The 24386-nt window shown below is 38.0% G+C and overlaps 1 protein-coding gene and 1 long non-coding RNA gene across 5 annotated transcripts in view; one reads left to right on the top strand and one right to left on the bottom strand.

The window, feature by feature from the left end:
• Positions 1-3074, bottom strand: part of MAP4K4 (mitogen-activated protein kinase kinase kinase kinase 4) — a 147622-nt gene extending 144548 nt beyond the window's left edge. For all 4 annotated transcript variants that reach the window (XM_034419942.3, XM_034419978.3, XM_034419989.3 and 1 more), the window contains exons 1-2: positions 2149-3074; positions 1528-1593 (exon numbers count right to left, since the gene is read on the bottom strand). In XM_034419942.3, the coding sequence (XP_034275833.1) occupies positions 1528-1593; positions 2149-2205 (123 nt within the window). In that variant the 5' untranslated portion in view covers positions 2206-3074. The remainder of the gene's footprint in view (positions 1-1527; positions 1594-2148) is intronic.
• A 60-nt stretch (positions 3075-3134) lies between these two features.
• The window catches only part of LOC132710453 (uncharacterized), a 41520-nt gene continuing 20268 nt past the window's right edge, over positions 3135-24386 (top strand). The window contains exon 1 of the long non-coding RNA XR_009621153.2: positions 3135-3295. This is a non-coding gene — a long non-coding RNA (uncharacterized LOC132710453). The remainder of the gene's footprint in view (positions 3296-24386) is intronic.

Here is a 24386-nt window from a genome sequence, read left to right as displayed (position 1 = left end):
GTATGAGAGAGGATCAAACCATTTTGATCCCATTGGTAATACTACCAAATTGAAATAGCCTATCAGAAGAATTACACTTAGTTTACATAACTGTCTTCTTTCAAGGTACAGACATTTATGCAGTTTGTTCATATTAGGTCTAGCAGTGTTTGGATATTTCCATTTCATGAAAAACTTTGGAACTCAAACCAAAGTATTTCAATCAACCTTCTGCCAACTCCAAAAGTGTACTAATTAGCTTGCAATATTTTAAGATTAAATTATGTCTATTGCATGATTTGAATTAATTGACAGTGAGGTAGGCATTCATACAACTGAACTCCATTCTGGGGAATGGGAGGCAGAAAAAGACACACCCAAGATGATGTAACCTTTACAAGCAATAACAATGCAGAAAAATGAGACTCAAAACCAGGTATCAAAAGGTCACCTATAAATCAAGTTTCAAACTCAGACTCACAGTGATTCATTCAATCCCTACATAGGCCTAGTTCTTTCTATCTAAAGCAAGGCCAGAACAATTCAGCTCACTGCAATGTTTTTACAGTTGCAAACAGTATACAAATCCATACAGCAATAACAATCAGATATGAAGATGATCTACAAGTACATGTCAGAAACTACTTGTACACAATCATGCATCTTTTCTGCTGTATACCCAGAGATGAAAATCGATGACTGATGAACAACAGTTGTTAAGATCTACAACACAGCACAAGAAATACATTTTGTTACTTCCTCAAATTAATGTTAGTCTTTTATATAAACAAACCTGGGTGATGTTTCACTCCCATAACAATGTACATTGGAAAACTTAGTCATATAGGTGACTAAACATTACACAGCCGATGATATTGCAGTATTTGTTTCCTCTAAAGGGGGTATATCTTGAAGACTTTCCCAGCAACTTATCTTACCCATGTCTGTGTATATTTGTGTGTGTGTTGTGCCCTCCCCCCAAATTTCATCTACTTGTCAAACAGGTTGTTCCAGAAATTTTGATTTTTCTGCTTTCCAGCCTGAGAATAACCTTTCCTACTCTTTTCCCCCACTTTCACCCCACCCTTTTCATCCACACCCTCTTATAGAGGTAACACTGAAGACAATATTATGTCAGCTTCCACACACCTTGACAAATTCATAACAAAGAAAGCCAGCTGTTCTTTTTCGAAAGCAAGGCTATATGATCATTTTTGATAATGACAGGAACACCCCCGTTTCTCCATGCCATTATCAGCCCAGTGCACAGACAGGGAAATAAATACCACATGATAAAATAAAAGATAAAAAGAGTTTTGGTTTGTAACATAGGGGCAGCAAGAGTTGGTGTCTTATGAACTTATGAACACAAACGTGTCCCTTGAAAACAAGGAGAGGTGCTGATAATCCCTGTCACAAAGCCACAGGAAATTTATTTCTATTAACTTTTGTTCACAAAGCAGGGATGGCCCAACATCATGGCTACTGTGAAGAAGGAAAATGCACATATATTTTTTTTAAGGGGAAAAAAAAATCCTTAACACAAACCTTATAAACTTGCCCGTATGTGCCATTTCCAACCACTTCCACCAGCTCAAAAATCCCAGCAGGATCCTACACAATGAAGGTGAGGAAAATGAAAGGATGGTTGGGAGAAAGGGGGAGGGGGAAAGAGAAGACATGATTGTTATCTTTAGGCAATTCTTGCTGGATCCCCCAAAAGCACACACTGGAGTGGATCGTTTAGCAGTGCAGTTGTTTCACCCTGTTTTTCTAGGCACATGCCAATACATGCAAACAAAGGAAAGGAACCCAAGGCTGGACTCATCCTCCCTTCGCTTCTGCCCAGGGCACAAAATAGGAAGCCAACGAGCTAACTAGTAAAGGGCCCTTTTTTTAGGGTGTAACAACCTATGACAGAGGTTTCTTCTCCCACCCACCCACCGAAATGTACAATCCCAAGTCTTTCTCTCAGCCTCCCTCCCTTCCTTCCCCCTCCGCCCCAACCCAGCTCCGAACAACAAAAGCCACGCCAGGGAAGACGTCGCCCGCTTTGTGTGGATAGCGGGAGGGAGACAAGACGGCCAAGGATTGTCTGCAAGCAGCCCTTTTCTCCCTTGCTTTCCCTCCCATCCTCACCGCCTCCCCCTCGCCCCAAGTCACACTCACCCGCAAAGAGGAAAGGTCTATATCTCCCAGACTTTTTGCAGGAGAGTCATTCGCCATTTTTCCTTTTTGTTATTTTTCCTAACTATATAAATAAAGAGCCAAGCACTTAGCACGCCACGGTGAAAATATAAAGCGTCACCCCCTTGATGTCTCTCTGTCTCTTTCTTTCTGTGTCTGCCTCTCCGAAATATCTTTTCTTTTCTTCTCTCTCTCTCTCTCTCCGCCCTTCCGTTTCTTGCTTTCTTCAGTCCGGGGTAAAACTCTTCTTCAATGGAGAGATGGAGATGAAGGAGGGCGGTGGAGGCTTCTGCTGCTGCCGCCGCTGCCGCTGCCGCTTTGCTTTGCTTCACGGTGAAAGAGGAGACCGAGCAATGTAGGGCTACCGTGACTTCTTCGCCGCTTTAAAAATAGTTCCTTTTCGATCTCAGTTCGTGCGAAGGTCGCTCTGAAGCGGATTCACACCATCGGGAAGAAAGAGCGGGGCGCTCCCAAGAGGCGTCTCTTCCCAGGCAGCTACATCCAACATCAGAACCCAAGAGCCGGCGGTGGGAGAAGGGCAGGCGGCGGCGGCGGCGGCTTTCTTGAGCGCGCGCGCGCGCGCGCAGAGATACTCGCACCCACCCGCCCACCGGAGCACGCGAACAATAAAACGCCACCCGGACACAGTCGCTCCCTGCCTCCGTCTCCCCCCCCCCCCACTCCCCGCCTCGGTTCTCTGTCTGCTCCTCCTCCTGCTGCTGCTGCGCCCTGAGCGCAGAGACACTGGTTTTTCCACGGGAGCTTCCTCCAGCGCTGGGAAAGGGAAACAAAGCGAGCGCTGGGAGGAAAGAGGTGCGAAAGGATACAAAATAAACTCTCAAGTCAGAGGAAGCCAACAGCTCGCTCTTTCTTTCTCCGACAGGAAAACCCAGCGGAAACACACGCGCACCAAAGCACTTCTGGGTAAATGGAAGTAGAGGGGGGGGGGGTGTGGAGAAGAAGAAGAAGAAGGGGAGGGGGTGTCGTCTCTTGCTTTCAGGCAGAGGCTGCCTAGGGAAATCTCTCTTGGAGCGAATCTATCGATAGGCAATCAGGGTGTGGCACAGAACAATGGATAGAAGTTGTCTCGGAGAGCTTTCCACCTAGGCCTCGCTCTTCAGAAAATAAGGTATCTCTAGGTAACTTCCTGAACAATGCAGGCTCTGGGCAAGTGCTCCATTTATGTGAGGGAAAGATGTACGAGGTGGGAACAATGATCATAAGGCTCGCAAGTCAGTGTCGTTCTTTCAAGTTGATGTGAAAATCCTCCACAACCTATTTGAAACAGGAATTTTATGTCATCCCATCACTTAGGACTCAGCCAGAAGTTGTTTTTTTTTTATTATTTGTTTTACATTGTGCCTTTTAATCAGGAATTAAAACTCCCCTTCTATTTTTCACCACAATAACAATCCTGTGAATTGAGATAACAGTGCTAGGCTTACCTTACACCCTGCATAAGATTGGACTTGAACTTGAGTCTCCCTGGTGCCAGTCCAGCACATGTAACTCCTAAAACACATAGGCACTCATTAAGAAAATCAGTAATTGCTCTGATTAATTAAAAAGACTTTGAAGGCTCTGTGGTAGTTAAGAGTTGCTTGATCCTATTCACCTCAAACCTACTTGCCAGAGGCCATTGATCATAGGCCTGGTACCACCAGTAATTTTTGATTATACAATAGGAGGACTACTGTATTCACTCTGTCTTTGTGGTATGATCTCTTTATTCAGCAGCAATTATCTGACATCACCAGGAAGGGGTAGGAAAGTCACTTCCAGAAAACCCCAGATCTAATTAATGTAAACTCTATTTCCCAATAACAAAAACTGAGGTGACTCCTGCAGCCTTATAGTATAGGTTGTGGGAATATTCTCCAACACTTCCTTGGGACACAAAGTTGGCAAAAGCATCTAAAGAGACTAGGGGCCTAACTTAAGAAAGGTAACGTCCTGCTTTTCAATGAAACCTAGGATTTCCTTATATTTTTTGTTATCCTTCTACAGTAATAAATTCCCTGAATTTAAAACCATCTGAGTCATACTATGACAAATATCAGAGAGTGCCTTGGACCACTTTGGACTATTTATTTATTCATCCATTCATTTATCAAATTTAGAAATTGCCTATCTTACCACTTTGGGTTGTGTACAAATAAATATTAAAAGTATAAAAACTGAATATAGAAAAATAAATATGAGTCATTGTTCTTCTGATCTGGTATTAGTTCAATTATAATTGTTCTCTAGAACTTCAGGCAGATGTTTCCATTTTGTCTTTTTTAATTGAGATTCAAGGAAAAGAAACTATTAGATTAGTTATTTAGATGCCATCAAAGGGGGGGGGTTGGCTTCTTGTGAATGTAGGGAAATAGTTTGCTATTTTCATTTGACTTTAATAATAACTCACAGCTTACATTCCAATAACATCTTTGATCCTATCATAGCCATCCATTTATCCATTGTTATTCTCTTCTATTTTTCTCAGTCTCCCATATAATAATTCTTTTTAGTCCACCACCCATTTGTTTCACATGCCCAAAGTATGTGAGTTTCTGTTAAGCTGATCATTGCCCCAAGGGAACACTAAGTCTGTATTTGTTCCAGGCCTGAATTTATTACTTCTTGCATCATCTGTGGTATTCTTCATAACTGTCTCCAAATTCCTTGTTCAGAAGTATCTGTCTTCTTTTTCTTGCTGTTTCATAGGTGCACTTTCACAGTTATACAAGTAGTCCTCGACACAACAGTTCATTTAGTGACTGTTCGAAGTTACAACAGCACTAAAAAAAATGATTTATGACCATTTTTCACACTTATGACCATTGCAGCATTCCCATGGTCATGTGATTTACATTTGGATGCTTGACAACCAACTCACATTTATGACGGTTGCAGAGTCCCATAGTCATGTAATCTCCTTTTGCGACCTTCTGACAAGCAAAGTCAATGGGAAAACCAGATTCATTTAACAACCCGGTTACTAATTTAAGAACTACAGTGATTCACTTAGCAAATGTGGCAAGAAAAGTCGTAGAATGGGGCAAAACTCACGTAACAAATTTCTCACTTAACATAAATTTTGGGCTCAATTGTGATACTAAGTTGAGTACCACATTACATGGATCATTTCTTTAACTATTGTTATGTTTGTTGTCATTGAAATAGCCATAGGTTTCATGATCTGGGCTACCTTCTTTCATAGAATTAATCTCCTTACTTCTGTAGGACAATCAATACATTTTTATTCATGAGGCCAAGAAAAAAATGAGTATTAAAGGATATTGTCTGTAAATCTAGGGTTCATATTTCATCTATATTTTCACCTATTTTCCAGTGCTGCCAATTCTTATAATAATCTAGATTCCCTGATGTGTGAGTTCATTGTTTCAGAGATATTTCCTTACCTAAATAAACAGAATAACTAAGGGCAAAAAAGCAGTGGGAGCAGGAGTGACTTCCAGCTTCCTGCCAATTTGACTGCAACTGACTCCCTTCCAACAGCCAAAGGTGGGACCTGGCTCTGGAGGGCTAAGGCAGGATTGGTCTACCTGATCTCCAGTGGTCAAAAGGAGCTGGTTCCTGGAGTCATGGTCCCAAATTTTCAAGACATTCTGTAAGTTAGCTCATTTGAGATACTTTAGTTGCCTTATTGCCCTGTAATGCACAGGTTCACCCCATTCAATGTTAAAGACACAAGAGTTTTAGTAATATATATAGAGAATTTCCTATAGCTAATTACATATGAGGACTATATGCATTCTTGTCATATTCCTTTTCCAATTCTGAGTCATACTGGGTTTTTTCCCCCCAAACTTAGTTTTAAACATAATACACATTTTGGCAAGATCACAATTGTAAAGATTGTTCTTGTAACACTCCATTACGTTATACAGTAGTTGACTCTTGTTGGCTCTATAGATGAAAGCTTTCCAAGCTGTTCTATCCCATTATACAGTTTTTGCAGTTGCATTATTTGGCATCCAGTATTCTGCCTATCCATTTCATGCATTGTTACACACTTTTTCTCCTTTCCTCCATCATGCCCATGCCATTGTCATCTTGTACATATATGCATCAGTCTTTATGATGTGTCCAAAGTATAATAGTTTTTATATGATGACCCTTTGGCCAGTGAGCTTCAATTCCTCTAGTATTGAATGGCGGACTCTCTTGGCTATGTGAGGGATGCAAAGCAGACTTCTCCACACTGTGACTCAAAGGAGTCAATATTTTTCCTCTTGTTCTTGTACAGAGTTTATCTCTCACATTAATGGACCATATTGGAGAATACAATTGGCCAATCAAAATTTTGTCTTGATTAAAATTCCTCATTAGCCTTTTCAATATTTTTTGTCCATTGTTATTCTTTTCTGAATTTCTTTTGTATCATTTTTATCAATTCTAGGCCCTAGAAAATTGTAACTCTTAACTACTTCAATCATCTTGTTTACATTAAATTCTTCTAGTTTTCCAGTTGAAATAATCTTACTTTTCTGACTTTCTACTCTGCAGGTTCTTTTTGTATTTTTATTGAATGTCAAACAAAACATACAAACAGAGATAACTAAAATACAAGACGGGACTATAAAAAGTAAAATACAAATCAATGAGCAAGGGATTTAGAAATGATTATAATTTTCCAGTGTAATACAATTAACTGTAAATAACTGAATATATTTTATTGTTTTAAAAGACTAAAATCACTATTAATTCTAAACTAAGAATATCAAGAACTACAGTCACCACAATATAAATCATTAAAACAAATTAGTAAATTATATTAGTTATATTAGATATCCTGTGAAATTAGAATATAGACTCTGTGCATATAAGAACAGTAAGCCAAATTTTGATGCAATACAAGTCCATGTGTTAAGTTGTAATCAAGAAATTCTTCACAATTTTAATTAAATGAATTGAAATATTTGTTTCAGTTGTGAAGTTGAAGCATAGTCACACAATTTAGTCAGCCATTGTTCTTTGAGTGACCTTGCCAGTAAAAAAGCACATAATATTCTTGCAGCAGTTAACATATATAAAGCTAATACAAGATGTTTTAGTAAAGTTTAATAAGAACGTTTCAAATACTTTGGCCACCTAATGAGAAGGAAGGACTCACAGGAAAAGAACCTAATGCTGTGAAAGATTGAGGGCAAAAGAAGGGGATGACAGAGAATAATTCAGTGTTCTTCCATTAAAATTTTTATTAGTGCATCTATATTTCTGCATTCAAACTCTATATCCATTTAATCACACAATTTTGATGTATTCAGATTCAGAATTCTACTGCACCAGTAGTTTATAAATAAGGCCCAGTAAATATTTCTAATAATAATAATGTCAATGATATTTGTGATACATTTTTAAATGTTCAGTTGACTGAGTTTCATGTTTAATGAATAAAATTTTATAATAATAATGATGATGATACTTTCATATTCAGTCAGATCCCTTAATATCCTACTTGTGTGTTTTCCTTTCAAAATAATCATACTTAGCCTTGATTCAGTTTCTGCAACCAAGTTAGTGTTGTGCACATATTTCAATGTATTGATATTTCTTCCACAAATTTGATCTATTCTTTAGAATAGAATAGAATAGAATAGAATAGAATAGAATAGAATAGAATAGAATAGAATAGAATAGAATAGAATAGAATTCTTCATTGGCCAAGTGTGATTGGACACACAAGGAATTTGTCTTGGTGCATACGCTCTCAGTGTATATAAAAGAAAAGATTTAGTTTAGTTTAGTTCAAAACCTGCCATTCACAGGACATATTAGATTAGTATATACACTAAATATATACTAGTATATATTTATATTAGTATATACACTAAATATATTCGCTTTGTTGCGAAGGTTGTTGAGAGTGTGGTGGCGTGACAACTACCCCGATAACCTGGATGAAGTTGTCTATCTGGATCCGTTCCAGTCGGGCTTCAGGTCACGATACAGCACGGAAACGGCATTGGTCGCGTTGGTGGATGATCTCTGGAAGGCTCGGGACAGAAGTTGCTCCTCTATCCTGGTCCTATTAGATCTCTCAGCGGCTTTTGATACCATCGACCATGGTATCTTACTGCACCGGCTGGAGGGGTTAGGAATAGGGGGCACCATGCTTCGGTGGTTCTCCTCCTTCCTCTCTGACCGTTCGCAGTTTGTGTTGGCAGGGGAGCAGAGGTTGACCTCGAGGCACCTTATTTGTGGGGTGCCTCAAGGGTCAGTCCTCTCACCCCTTCTGTTCAACATTTATGTAAAACCGCTAGGCGAGATCATCCGTGGTTTTGGGGTGAGTGTTCATCAGTATGCTGATGACACACAGTTATACATCTCCACCCCAGACCACCCCAATGATGCCCTTGCTATGATGTCCTGTTGCCTGGAGGCCGTGCGGATCTGGATGGGGAGAAACAAGCTCAGACTCAACCCCTCCAAGACCGAGTGGCTGTGGCTTCCAGCGTCCCGGTATAGTCAGCTGGTACCATCACTGACAATAGGGGATGAGATCTTGCTCCCCACAGAGAGGGCCCACAACTTGGGTGTCCTCCTGGATTCACGGCTATCTTTAGAAGATCATTTGACGGCCGTGGCCAGGGGTGCCTTTTATCAGGTTCGCCTGATCCACCAGTTGTGTCCCTTTCTGGATCGGGATGCCTTGCGCACGGTCACTCATGCCCTAGTTACCTCCCGTATGGACTACTGTAATGCTCTCTACATGGGGCTCCCCTTGAAAAGCACCCGGAGGCTCCAACTGGTCCAGAATGTAGCTGCGCGGGTGATTATGGGCGCAGCTCGTTACGCCCATGTAATACCTCTCCTACGCGAGCTGCACTGGCTCCCGGTGGTCTTCCGGGTTCGATTCAAGGTGTTAGTTATCACCTTTAAAGTGCTCCATGGCTTAGGACCTGGGTACCTACAAGACCGTCTTTTGCCACCAATAGCCTCCCACCGACCAGTTCGTTCTCACAGGGAGGGACTACTCAGGGTACCGTCAGTCAAATTATGCCGACTGGTGACTACCAGGGGGAGGGCCTTCTCTGTGAGGGCTCCAACCCTTTGGAATGAACTGCCCCCGGAGATACGAAATATCCCTGATCTCCGTGCTTTCCGCTGTGCCCTCAAGACCCTGATGTTCCAACAGGCAGGGCTAAACATATGAACATGTGAATGATTTTTTAAAATGTTATCTAATTCTGGGTTTTATTTAATTGACCAAACTAAGTAATAATTTTAATTAGCAGTTTTATGATGTTTGTGTATCTATATTTTTCTTGACTGTACACCGCCTTGAGTCCTACAGGAGAAAGGCGGTATAGAAATATAATTAATTAATTAATTAATTAATTAATAAATAAATAAATAAATAAATAAATAAATAAATAAAAAGAGTGATATAATACAACCCTCTTTAACTCATTCAATCTTCCCAAATTATGTTCTTGCTATCTAAAACTTTGGTATAGTTGATAAAACAGAATTAGAACTCTTTTAGAAACTATCTTACTCATATTAGCTGGCTGATCTTATATTCTATTGTTTTTCTGAAGCTTGCTTGTATAGATGCAATTGTTTTTATATGGTCGTCTGCAAAATTTTCAAATCAGATGGTATTAAAGCTACTGTTCTTTATTTGGAACATACTTTGAATGTCCCTTTTTAGGGATTAAGATACAGAGAGACTTTTTCCAGTCTTTAGGCCAGGCTGCTTTTTCTATCTGTATTGGCAGAGGACTGACATGCATTTTCCATGCCAGACTTTGTAATGAGCTCTGTGTGAAAGTTTGTCTACCTGTACTTCTGTGGCTTTTTTATTTACCAGGTGTTAATAGCCCATTCCTCCTCAAGCACCACTGGTTCTTCTTTATAGTCTTCTCTCAAAATATACATCAGTATGTTTCAGTTTCTCAGCTAGGCTGAGAAGAAAGCAGTGGCAAACCATTTTTGTAACACTGCCAAAGAAACCTGCATAGGTGCAGTCAGCTTGAGGGTATAATTACCTGTTTAGGCCAGGTGTCTTTACCTGTTCCTTATCTTATTCATATGTGTTGCCATAATGCTGTTAGCGCTCTAACTGCCTTTTCTTCTATAGCTTTAAATTGTATAGTCATCTGCACCTGACACCTAGTCCACTTACCTGCTCCATCTCAATTGTTAGTAGAATAGTTTCCTTAATATATAGATAGTCCTCACTTACTGACTACAATTTTATAATTGCATTTGTAAAGGGTTTCAGTATAGTATTCCTATCTTTCTGTAACTTCATTTACTTTTATCAGACCTTCCAATATTATCCTTGAATATGTCTACTTTAATCACACATTTTTCTGTAATTTCCCTAATCCTAAATAGATACATTGATTTCCTTTGTAGGGTGAGTGTGTTTCTCTTTTGTCTTTATGGCATTGCGTTGGAAGCTTTCCTCTGTATGGAACTGGTGTGTATCAAAGAAGCATTTACAAGGTGAAATAATTCTTGGCAAAGAACACAAAAAGAGAGAGTGGATTTAGTCTGTTTAATTCCTGAATAAAAAGTTGCTGCTGTTTGAAATCAGTGGATTTCCAGAATTTTTTAAAATTTTATGTTCATTAAGGCTGACTTTTAGAATTAGCATCCTTTTAATATGAAGTATTCTTCATGTTATTATTTTTACCTTGATTATTCAGTTCATCAATGAAATTCATTCAATGCAATCTGCTTTAAACAGAATCCTTATCCAATTACAAAAGGGCTGATTGTTAGTAATTTAAAGATAATAGTGGAATAACATCAGCTGGAAATCACATAGAGATATCTTTATCCTTTTTTTCAAATTTAAATTTTTTTGTTTTAACTCATTTAACTGAGAGGAAATAGCTTTCAGAATCTGAAACAAATGTTGAGCTTGTCTTTCAGTCAGAATTCACAATCAGATCCTGCTGATAATAGCTGTAGTTGAAATGATTCAAAAAGATAGTATTCTATTTAATATAAAAAGATAACTGTAATGGTCCTTGCAATGATCATTCTGTGTAGGTAGTTTAAATGATCTAATTTTTAAAAGAAGAACTTTCTCAGGAATAATAGTGCTTTTGAAATGCTACACATCTAACTTCAAGATGTATAGACGTCAGTTCACAAAATTCTTATCAAAATCTAGGTCAGGTGGGAATTCTAGAAATAGAAGTCTGCAGGGCACTTAGGTTGAGAAAGTTTGCTGTGGAGCATAATTGTCCTGTGTCACACATGACAATATCTGGGAGATACCACATCAGCTTGCCAAGACAGCACACTCTGGGCCCTATCCTGACAGACATAGGAGAGATTAGCTTCTAGAAATGAGGGTCTTCCCACTCTGTTAGGAATAGCAAGTCCAGTCCCTCCCTATTAACATACAGGAGTGCTGTTAATGCAGTACTATTCTGCATTTTTGTCATTGCTACAAACCACCCTGTGGTTATTATAGCCCAGTAACATGTAGGAATAGTGCTAATGAGTGTGAATTTTTTAATCATTGATTATTTTGATTTTATTCCAAGAGACCCAGTTTGGTATAGTACTCAAGGCACCATGCCAGAAACCAGGGCATCCTGAATTCTACTCCCATCTTATGAACAAAACTGGCTGAACTTGGGCCAGTCACTCTCAGTCCTAGAAGTACTGTAAATAAGGGCAAAGGACTTCTAAAAATGTTGCCAAGTTAACTTCAGGGACTTGTCCATGCAATCATCAGGAGTGAAAACTGACTTGAAAGAGATAAAGAGAAAAGTAGAAATATGTATTTTTGTTCCAGAATATTATTTTATTGCCCTGAAGACTGCTTAGCATCTAGGACTAAGGCAGCATACCAACCAGGGGTGAAATCCAGCAGGTTCTGACAGGTTCTGGAAAACCGGTAGCGGAAATTTTGAGCAGTTCGGAGAACCGGCAAAGACCACCTCTGGCTGGCCCCAGAATGGGGTGGGAATGGAGATTTTGCAATATCCTTCTCCCAGGAGTGGGGAAGAATGGGGATTTTGCAGTATTTTCCCCCTGGAGTTGGGTGGGAATGGAGATTTTGCAGTATCCTTCCCCTGCCACACCCACCAAGCCACACCATGCCCACCAAGCCACGCCCACAGAACCGGTAGTAAAAAAATTTGGATTTCACCCCTGATACCAACTCAAATAAATATCCCTAAAGTTAACAATGAACATTTCAGGATGCATAAAGATGCTGTCCATTACAAAAGTAGAAGCGAGAAAGATTTTCTTTTATTTTCTTTCATTTCCACTGAAATACTCTGCATATAGTCAGTCTGAATTATAGTGTTCAAAGGACACAACAGAAGAAGATCAGGTATATGACCTGAATACTTTTAAGTTGGCATAAATCCAATATAAACATTTCTCCACTTGATATATTTCTGAAAACAGTGGTGGAGTCTACAGCTGAGTTCATGTACTGGTAAATTCTTAATCATCTGAATAAATGCTCGAGAGAGGGAAAAACTGCTGAAAATTACCCCCCTTGTAAAGTCTATAGGCATTAGCTGAAATGATAGGCCTTCTGTGTAATAGTCGTCACTTTATGAAATATCCCTCCCTGCCCCAAAAATATATGCAGCGGCCATTTTAGTACAGATCCATAAACAGGTTAAAAATGAAAGAAGAGAATATTTGTAGGTCAGTGTTGAACTGTAGGGTCCTTAGTGCTGTCTGAGCTTGGCGGTTTTTTTTCTTGTAGATATTTCATTCCTAAACTAAGTAACATCATCAGTGCAATTAAGACCACCAAGCATCCCAAAGGTTAAAATTCCTTTACTTCAATATGCTTTTGATCTCAGCTGACTTACCTGGCCACCTCTCTTGCATTTTATTCGGAGTTTCTCTTGTTGGTTTGTTTTTGGCATTATTTGAATTTTGGTTTTCATTTTCTTGATGTTGTGTGTTGCTAAGAGTCCTCTGGGATTGATCCAGGCTCTAAATACTGTTAAATAAATAAATATGTCCATTTTCAGTCTCAAATATGTCATCATGATTTACCAGTTCTCACCACCACCACCATGTTCAGGATATGAACAGTTATATTATTAGCATCTTTGAATACTAGTTAAAGTCTGCTGAGTTTACTCCTGTCCATCTAAAACTGTAGTATGGCCAAATGTCATATAAACTCAAAACCTACAACTGAAATTAAAAGGAATTAGAAAAGATGTGTCCACAGTCAGTAGGCATGCTGCTAATAGCCCTACGTTCCTACAGCAGGAAAGATTCTGCAAAACAGTTTTCAGATCTTACCCTGATGGCCCTTCAGCCAGGACCTAAAATCTGGTCTTTGTTCTACAAGTCAGCAGAAATGTTGCAAGATGCATAAATATTTTTCAAAATATTTCGCCCCATTTAAAACAAAAACCCATTGGAAGAGAAGAAAATTACAAAACTTGGGAATGGAAAAAAGCAGAAAAAGAGACAGAGAGTGAAGAAGAAGAAAAACAATAATAATAGTGATTTCTGATACAAGTATTTTTCGACTTGCCAATTGGAACCAGAATTTCCATTACTAAGCAGTGCAGTCATAAAGCATGACTGCATCGCTTAGCAGTGGCAATCATTGCAACCCCAGTTGCCTTTGTTAATTGAATCCTACACTCATTAGACAAGGCAACTTCCTAACCAAAGTCAGTGGGGGAGCCAGCAGAAAAATGCAAGCCCCAGGTCAGCGAGCAGTAAGAGGCTGGAGAGGAAGGGAGGGACGGGGATGGGTGCAAGAGAGTGAATGAAACCAAACAGATGCATGACAGGCATGGTTTGGGGAGGGTACAAAGGAAGCTAAGCTCCTTGATCACGATCACATGACTATGGGGAAGCTGGGATAGCCAGAACTCCAAGGACCGATGATAACCACCATATATAAAGCACTTCATAATTTCAAAAGGTCACTAAACAAATGGTTATAGGTGGATGACTACCTGTCTATACTTTTTATCTACCAGTTCATAGAGTAATCAAACAGACACAACCTGTTTCAAAGAGAACTTCTATTAAAAATTAATATTTATTTAGCTAGGAGAGAGGTTCAATTCATATAAACATTCACTCAACTGAATAATTAAAAAAAAACTTCTTGAATTCCTATAAGTCAACAGAGTGATAAAATTGTAGGAATCCTGCTTATTCAGACATGATAAATGGGATCATGACAACTTGTGTGTTTTTAACTTTTCAAGTTTATTTAGCCCTTCAAGTATTTCACTGGCACAAACATCAGTGAATTTGAGTGTCAATGTTTAAGGGTGACACAAAGTACAGGCTTGTGTGATCCAAGCCAAAAGCAACCTCAGACATGCATTGTAGGTTGTCAAAACAAGACCTTGGTTTATATAGCTCCAAACAAAATGAAAAGAGCAACAGATGCTTATTCAACTTTAGAGTCAGACTTTGTAGAAGTCTTTAAAAGTAACCTTTTTCACTAATATGTTGCTCCTATCTGAATGCTCTAAGCAGCTTTCATGCACTTATTTTAAAAAAATAAATTAAACAATATAACAATTTAAAGTTACAGAAACACTACTCAATCCTGAACAATCAAGGCATCAAACCCATGACAACTTTGCATATATAATAATAAATACAATAATAAGCTATACATTTCCTCTACAATTACAATTCCTTTCTAACACTCTTAACATACAGACACACACACGGAGCACAAATAGTTATGTAGAAGCATTTCAGCACGTGTAGCAGCTTTGGTTAACTTTGCCCTTCCCATTTGTTATAAATCAAGGTTAGTCCAACAGAATTTGTGTGTACTACTTACCTGATTTTTCCAAGCTAATATATAATCCCAAAATGATATGTGAATCTGATTATAAGAAGGCCATGCAGAATTTGCTAGATGGTATGTTTGTAGATGCACAAATCTAATCATATTGGTATTCAGTTGCATAATGAGAGGGAAATGCTAATATTATAGCATTTGTTTGATAGAAATAGTTAAAGTAGCAGTGCCCCATTTCATGTGCTATAAATCTGATTCAAGCCAGGATTTCTTTGGTTGACCTTTAATAGTAAAGCTTTTAAGGTCATCTAGACACCGATTGGTTAATTACAAGAATGTAATTAACATGCATATTTTAGTTTGTTATGGAAATAAAATGCAAGGAAACCCTCAAAACTGTTGGGATTCTGTCTGCAGCCAGAAATCACCTAACCAAAGTTGTTGTTTGCATTTCTATTGAAGTTCCATTGGCAGAATGGCAGGTAAATAAAGAACTGAAGCTTACTTAAAAGCTGTTTGTGCATTTCTTTAGCTGCCACTTACGTTATCAAAAATCTGCCCATAAATTCATTTCATTTATTTAATTAAGGTAAAGGCTGCTTTACCTCTACGTTGGTAGTAAACATTTCTTCTGTTGTAACAACATGACAGAATAAAGAAAGTTGTCTTACTGCAATGGCTGCAGGATTTCTATCTGAATATTAAGTAGAACAAGAAAGAGAGAAAACCTCACTCCAAAATAACCAGCACCTTTTCTACAATTATACTGAAGCGAATTGAAGCACATAAATAAATAATAAATTAAAAATCATCAGGTTTGGAAACTCACCCTGGCTACCTATATAAGGAAACAAAGAAAGGGCAAAAGGGAGAAGAGCTCTGGTGGCACAGTGGTTAAAATACAGTGTTGCAGGCAAACTCTGCCCACAACCCGGAGTTCAATCCTGACAGGCTCAAGGTTGACTCAGCCTTCCATCCTTCCGAGCTCAGTAAAATGAGGACCCAGATTGCTGGGAGCAATATGCTGACTCTGTAAACTGCTCAGAGAATGCTATGGGGCAGTATATAAGTCTAAGTGCTATTATTGCCAAGTGCTAAACAGCTTATTTGAATTGTTTGTATCTTCCTGAAGGCTCATTGAATTCCTGAGAATTCCTAAATTGTAGTCTACAAAACATCCCCATAATTAGAGTAAATTGTACCCATAAAGGAATCTCCTAGAGAATATTCATAGGATCAGAGAATAGATTAGCACCTATGCCAAGAAGCCTCTTAAGGCATCTAGCAATTGTGCTACAGATTTCACATTGAATTCACCTGACAGCCAATCAGACTTTAGCTTTGACAATAATTTGCTTTGCTGCAGTTAACATTTGCTTAGGTCTAATGAAAGAAAGATCACCTTTCTAAGCAGTACAGGTAGTCATCATTTACCAACAGTAATTGAGACTAGGAACTCAGTCACTAAGCTACAAGGTCATGAAGTCATGATCATCAAGTGACCATGCCAACTTAACTATGGCAGTTTGGGCAGTTCCAGTTGCCATTGTTATGTGAATCCTGCATGATTGCAATATCCCATGGTCATGTGACCACCATTTACAAGCTCCTGACAGTTTTCCAATTGGCTTTGCTCGTCAGAAGCTGACAACTGAATGAGTGTTGAATGAGTGGATGTTACAAGAGAGTTATTTTACCTACAAGCAAGAACACAACATTTTCAATTGCAACAAGAACCATAGAATCCAGCAGGAGGAATGTTAACATAACTGGATATCTACTGGGCCAATTCAGCTTCTTGATCTTTTAAGAAAATAATCCGATGCAACACTTAGAATAATTCTGGATATCTTGGTTATTTAAGTTTCCAACAATATGGATTCAATAGCTGTTTGTAGGAAACAGTGGATAATTGCAGGTCTAGGACAACTCGCCACAGGACAGACAACTCACTGAAGGCCAATTCAACACTACATATTAATCATTTCATTCAGTTACTTTTATTATTGGTGATCATGTTTTCATCTAAATTATTGTAACTTTTATATTTATGGATTTACTTCTTTTATTATTATTATTATTATTGGCCAGGGTTCCATTGAAATTAATTTCACTTTTGTATTTGTTGGATTGTCCCATGGCAAGTTGTCATGCTGCAAGTTGTCTGCGGCAAGTTGTCTGCGGCAAGTTGTCCTGTGGCGAGTTGTCTGTGGTGAGTTGTCCTGTTCCACTCCTCCATTGCTCTATTCCCATGCTATTCCCATGCTATTCAGCTGGCTTGTCATTCTTGTCTCCTTGCCATCAGTACAGATTCCATGGCCACTCAGCCTTCTCAATTTTTATTCACTTGGTTTTTATATGTTGCTTTTTCACTGATTGTGAGAAAGGTTTCCCTACTTGGGGAATGTTTCCTAAAAGGCTTTTTTCAGAGACTCTTCTAAAAATCTCAGGGTTTCAAAAAGCATGATGATATTTTCTTTCTGTGCTTTACCAACAGAAGGCTTCCTTATCACCTCTAGATTTTGAAAAGTGAAGGAAAGATACATATAAATACTGCCAGCATTTCAGCAGAGGTCTCTGTTTAAAATGTTTGAAGAAAGGAGGAGGGAAATCCTGTCATTCATGATAAGAGTAAGGGAAAGGCTACTTTTAATATTTTCCAATTCCTTTCTTTTCATATTGTTGCCAAAATAACTTAAGATTAAAACAAATATGCACTTCACTCACTTGGTCACTGATGAAAAAAATTAATCAGCAATTAACTTTTGATTCAAATATTTGAATCATAGTTCAGTGGTTTCCTTTTTTATAGGCAACACAGATATGTAGACAATTCTTTATTTACCTAAAATGAAGACTGTGAAGGGGAGAATTCAGGGGTGAAATACAACAGGTTCTGGAGAACCAGTAGCGGAAATTTTGAGTAGTTCGGAGAACCGGCAATACCACCTCTGGCTGGCCCCAGAGTGGGATGGGAATGGAGATTTTGCAGTATCCTTCCCCTGCCATGCTCATCAAGCCACACCACACCCACCAAGCCATGCCCACAGAACCAATAGTAAAAAAAAAAATGGATTTCACCACTGAGAGAATTGCATAGGGGTACAACATAGGGCTACTGTACCTATGTTGAAAAAAATATATAATCATACTCTAGATGGCAGCAAAATAGTAGGGTACTCTAACTCTTTGCTGCAATCTAGTGGTCATGCAGATTTTTGCAGTCTGTTTATGATAGCCCGCTAATTGCTGTATAAATGCCAGAAAACTCATACACACATCTTATTTTGTGATGGTAATCCTGTAAATGGACACAATATAATTGCACAAATTGAATTCTTGAATGAATATGGGAAAACTTTTTTTAATATTCCAGATATTATTTTTTGATCTCAGAGTTTGTCTCTCATAATTTGCTTTTATATTTATTATAACAAATATTTCCCTTTTACTATTACCATCCCCATGATGACCAAGTAGTTAAAAGAAGTATTGTTGAAATAAGTTTTGAAGGTAGCTATCTTGTATATACCTACTGATTTTATATTGGCATCTTTCCTTCTTCCAGGGAAAAAGCTAAAGCTATTTTACATTGAGTTTAGTTATAACAGAATTATTTGCTCTCCTTATTTCGGAGAGTAAGTTTAACTGGAAGTGGATGGTTTGGAGAATGAAAATTTTCAAATTAAGTTGTCTCTGTCATATCTGGAAGCTTCTCTGTTTTCCTTTTTAAATCCAATTAGTTGTACTGGTGGTTACTATAATGGTCCTAAATCAGTCCCACGAGAACTATTGCATCAGTTAAGAACAGAAAGCAATTACCACCACAAGTGTTTTTTTAAGAACGCTTGGCATTAATGGTAGCTTTTCTCTTAGAAGGGAAATCAAAAAGTTGACGTAAGTTTCTATGCTAAGGTGAGTGTTCTGAAATTCACTTGCATCTCTAAGAGAATTCCAGTGAAAGTGTGTCCTCATTTATCAAAGAGCCAGGCATGGGATTTTATTTCAAAGCATGGATGTTCAAAGGGGGAAGGCAAATGGGGGGGGAGTGCATTGTAATGTCATAACCCAACCGGTTTTTGTACCTGTGTCATGACATCACACACATGTGTAACAAAAGAACTTGTGTGCTGATGCCATTCTGAGAAATCTCTGTATTTAGTAGCTGCCTCTACTTCAAAATAGAAATGTCTAGGTCTATAAACTATATGATAGCTTTATTTTTATTAAGCAGGAATTATGCCTACAATTAATGACAAATCACAATATTACACAACATTTATTTTGTAAATGTAACCAATAATACTAGGCAGCTCACCAAACATTAAAACATTAAAATACAATATATAATTAAAATATATGTATTTGTTTAATGAGGATAGGTAACTTATTTTCTATATTCCTGTGGATATGTTTAATTAAAAGACGTGTTTGGGATATTTTTTTCTGGTATCTATTTACAGCCACAGATCTGTTCTATTCTACAGTTACAGAATGAGCACAACAATGATATCAGCTATATTAGTAGCTTTCAAATTAAACCATTCTTGATTACAGTCAAAGGTGAGCTTAATGTCTTAACCATATTAGTTTTGTTCCTGTTTATTCTTTCATATGTATGCTTCTGAATACTGCAGCTCTCAGTGGTTTACAATAATAACGAGGAAATACAACTAAAACCATAAACAAAGCAACGGCAATAAAAATAATCCTAAAAACCCAGGTCTACCAAATTTGCAGTGGCCAGCACGTTTTTTCAAATGCCCTGTGGAAAACGCTGTTTCAACCAACTTGTGAAGAGATGCCACAGACTGGCATCTCTTCACAAGTTGGTGACAGACTGTCCACTAGAAAGAGACTGTTCCATCAAGAGCAGGCTACCTCAAAATGGTCATTAAGCTTCAATGGAACCTCTCTCTTACCTTCTGGAAATGATCCTCATCCTCAGTGGCATGGCTATACTGAACAGGTCAATTCTCCCTGAAGGTGATAGTCTTTCAAATTCATTGGAAACAAGCTGTGTAGGATTTCAAAGACCGTGGCCTGCTAGTATGAATCCCTCTCTCTGTTTTTTCCTCAGCTAGCTCCTTTTTTTAATTGACAGCTTTGGTTTCATTGGCTTAAAAAGGAATTCTTTATTCTTTCCCACCATGCAAGATTATACAGTCACTTAGCTACTCTTAACAATCTAAGGATTATTAAAATAATTAGTTTTATACTTCTTAAAATCATAACTTTTGCACTTTGGGCAAGAGGTCTAAAGCAACATCATTTTTGCATGGAATAAAGGGAGAAAACTAAGACCTCCCCACCTAGACAGATTAGGGTGTGTCAAATAATTTAGCCAGACTGATGGCAGTTCATCATTGTTATTTGTGGCTGTGGAAAATTTAAAACTCATTGGCGCTACCAATGAGTTTTAAATTACCCTTCTTCCCATCTCGCAACAATGAGTAACTAACTGGAAAACAAAAGGCCCAAATAGGACTTTGGAGATTCTGCTTTATAGGAAGAATTTGAAACTAATATTATTCTAAAGATATCTATTTTCACTTTCATCATGAAACCTGACTAAGGTTGTACACGCTAGCCCAGAGCCTTTCTCAGTTTCCTTCTTTTCTGGGTGGGGTCCAGTTAGTCTCACAGTCTTAGACTAGAAAGTAATTACTCTGAAGTTCCCTGAAGGCTTCTATCCTCAGTTAACAAGGTAGGGCCTCAAAACTCAAAGCTTATTGCAAGGTGTTTGCCATTTAGTAATCATAAATATTTGCCTATGCATTACAATGCCCTTTCCTAAGTGTTCACTCTGGGGCTTCCCTGTTATTATTATTTCTAGATGGGTCAGGTAGGTTCTCATATAAAGGAGGATTATTTTCTCAGAGGTGGCAACTGCTTTAATGTACTGCAAAGGTGGATATTACAGAATGAAAATGAGCAGCTCTTACATTTTCTCTGTTGAGTGTGACCATTGCTCCTGAGTTTCTAACCTTGGGTTTGGCCTTACACACCTTTCTGAACAAATCAATATTATTAATTAACTAAACTAAAAAACATATTATCCGCTTGAAGTTTTAATTATTAGAACCTGTCCAGACTTCTGATTCTCTTACATGGATATTATTTGATATGTTCTTTTATTCTTCCACTTGAGCATTACCTCAGATTTATTGAATGTAGAAGATAACTGAAAGACAACTTTTTTGGAGGGATTCGCCGTTACTTTTTCAAACAAGCAAAATACTTGATCTCTGATATCATGGATGTAGCTAGTAAATCAGAAAACTGACTGACAGCTAAATCCACCTTCTGAATGACTCTGTGGTACAAAGATAAAGATGCTAACTAGTGTTGTTACGCCATCGTATAAAAGGGGAGGATTTTTATATATGCCTCTCAGGATAGGGCCAGTGCTTTAGACAGCAGTGTCATCTTTATTTATCACAGTCATGGATCATTATTTTTTGCACACAAACCCAAAGATCCTTAATGTATCAGATAACTTGCTGATAAAAAATGAGCTAGCAATTAATATGTTTCATATTAACATCCAGCATCCATTCAGGAAAAAGAAAATATTTGTTTATTTTTTGAAACAAAAAAATTATATACTTCCCTCTTCAAATACTTTAGGTGATAATCAAAGTAATTGTGGTCATACTGATTAACTGTCCCATATTATTCATCTCTAAATACTGCAAATGCAATGCTTACAGCAACCTGCTTTATCCCATTATCCTATAATATATTGGGACTATACCCCTACTATCTTGAATCTTTGGTAGCTGGAAAATCCTGGAATTTTAGTCTCACTACTCCTTGTAGACACCAGGTTGCCACAATTTATACAGCAGACATAGGTGTTTGTTCCTCAACTCAGTGACTCCAAAATGATGAAATATGTGTTGTGATGTATTTATGTTGCAATGATACATATAAAGTTCTTTGGCACTTTTCTTTCCCTACACACAGACACAAACATAAGACACAAACATGAGTACCCATGACTTAGGGTACCCACGTACCTTAAGCAGTCAACTGGCCATTTTTTGCAACTTTTATTTGGGCCCAACTAATATAATTGATTTTAATTTTGTTAGTGAGAGTTTAAGAAGCAATACATTTCACTTTGAAATAGCCTGAAAACTCCAAATTGGAATCCTGGCCCCATATGTTTTGGACCTGTCAAAGCTAATAATTCTGGAACTAACCCCAATTCTCTCCCCTTGCTGTCAAGTGCAAATTCCCCTAATTCTCAATATTTGCAAAAACAATAATTACTCAGAAATGCAAATGTACATTTATTTGCCACTTAAGCCACATCTTTACTTCCATTTAGCTCATTGCTTAATGTGCTATTTCTCTACTGCTGCTTTCTCCACTGCAGTAGATGGTAGATTGATACCTGGATCACTATAATTGATATCTGTTTCAACAGCAATAAAACAAATGTGGAGCATTTGAGCAGTGTGGTAGGAAGTCTGAGTTTAGCCAGCCATAAAATAGCATTTACGTTCAACCTGAGCAAGTGCATAATCTACCACAGATCTTCCATGGCAGATAAAGATTATTCAACATGCTATAATCCTCAACGAAACCTCATTTCAGTTTCTTTGACATCTTCCCATGTCTGCGGAGTATGAACAGAAAAAGAGCCCATGGGGCACAAGAGATAGCTCAGGAAGTTCATTAAAGGGCATTTGGAGCACTCTAATAAGCATGGATTTCCCTGCATGTCCATAAGTTTTATGCCTAAATGTTTTGGACTGAGATGTTAACCATGAAAAAAATAAAAGGTGGTAAGATTTGTAATATAATAGTGGGAAGATGCCATTCAGCAAGTGACACCATGTAGCCAATATTGACTGATCTTGGAAGCTAAGAAAGATTGACCTGGTTAGTACTTAATTGGAAAACTTGGGAATTCTAAGGCTGTTGACTAGACTGGGGAACTAAAACAAAAAATAAAAACTAAAAAAAGATAATAGCAAACCATGTCCGCAACTATGTCAACGAAACTGCACAAAAACAATCACCAGGAATATCTTTGCCAATTTACTGTTTATAGGGAGTCATAATCTGTGCATGAAGCTCCAGGCATCAGAGCTTTCACCAAAAGAAAAAGTGTCTTAGTCTTTCCTGTGTGACTATATACAAGAAAAAACTTGCATGCAATGCTCCACCCAGTTGTTCAGTCAGAAGAAAAGCTGTTTGAACTTGGTGGGTGCTTAACTTTTTAAATGTTGTTAACAAATCATTTATTATTATTAAACAATTTACAGCTTCTGATTGTACATTGTCCTATATCCTCCTACTCAGTAGGGTGACTCTATCATGGAGTTTCTATTAGTTACGTTTTCCAGCTGCTTTTATTTGGCAGTTTAAAGTAACCGTCACTCAGAAATAGGGTCAACCAGCAGGGTACCACTTTGCCATTGCTCAGCTCACAGGATGGAGGCCATTATTATATTAGTTTCCAATATCTATTATTATTAGATTAACATAAGCACAATTGAGTAATATGTAAGTCTTTTGAAGCCCCGTTCATATTGGTGGAAGAATTAAATGCAGGCTGTAATTTCAGTCACTGAAGCGTTCTTAACTTTGCCTAAATTTTCCTACACATGTAACTTTTTGGTAGAGATAAGGAAAGGGAAAGTGGGGGGAAAAAATGAAGATTTAAACTGAATTTCTGCCCTTTAAACAAAATGTACAAAATGAGGTACTTGAAGGTGGATCCAGTTGAAGATCTATCTAGGCCTGTGTCTCATTGCCTCAACTCTGACAAGAACTAAACTGTAAGGGCAAGTCTTCACACAAATTGTTGTGTATGTATTGATGACAGTAATGTTGGTGGTAATGGGGGATGATGTCAGAGTTTTCAAAAGCACCTCAGACAAGACATCCATGTCAGTGTCAATAGAGTTCAATATGAATTGTGCTCTTAAATCTATTAAAAACTTTCAGAAATTCCAGTGAAGGAAGTGGGTAGGACATGAGTTATTTCTTTTATTTCATTTAGCAAATGCCTGAAAATTTAATTTTGTGTGTAGGAGGTAAATCACACATCTCTTAATATTGTTGAAATTTTTTGGAGAAGACTGAGAAGATCTGATCAAATGATCTGGTTGTCGGGAGCAACCCCACAGAGATTATTTAAAAGGCTCAAGTGATCCTTCATATCTCACTACAACAGATATGCTAAGAAAAATCCTCAATGAAAGGAAACATCTTTCCATAAGATGTGTCCATAAAAATGATCTAAAACCTCCAAGAAATGGTGACCTTGCAACATTTCATCATTCGTTTCAGTTTTCAGAAGGTAATGGGGATTTTACAGCAGTAGTATATAGTAAAATGCTGTTTATACCAGTTATCATAGTGATACCCAACAATGTTAAATGCCACTCAAGCAGCTGTAGAAGATAGCAAGTTCACTATGTCTGGAATAAAGATAATGTAGTGGCATCCATACCAA

Source organism: Pantherophis guttatus, chromosome 5 (assembly GCF_059756535.1).
Source record: "Pantherophis guttatus breed Tessera chromosome 5, ASM5975653v1, whole genome shotgun sequence".
In the NCBI taxonomy this organism is placed as follows: domain Eukaryota; kingdom Metazoa; phylum Chordata; class Lepidosauria; order Squamata; family Colubridae; genus Pantherophis; species Pantherophis guttatus.
The sequence above is the reverse complement of the archived record's forward strand: the minus strand, read 5'-3'. Positions and strand labels throughout refer to the sequence as shown.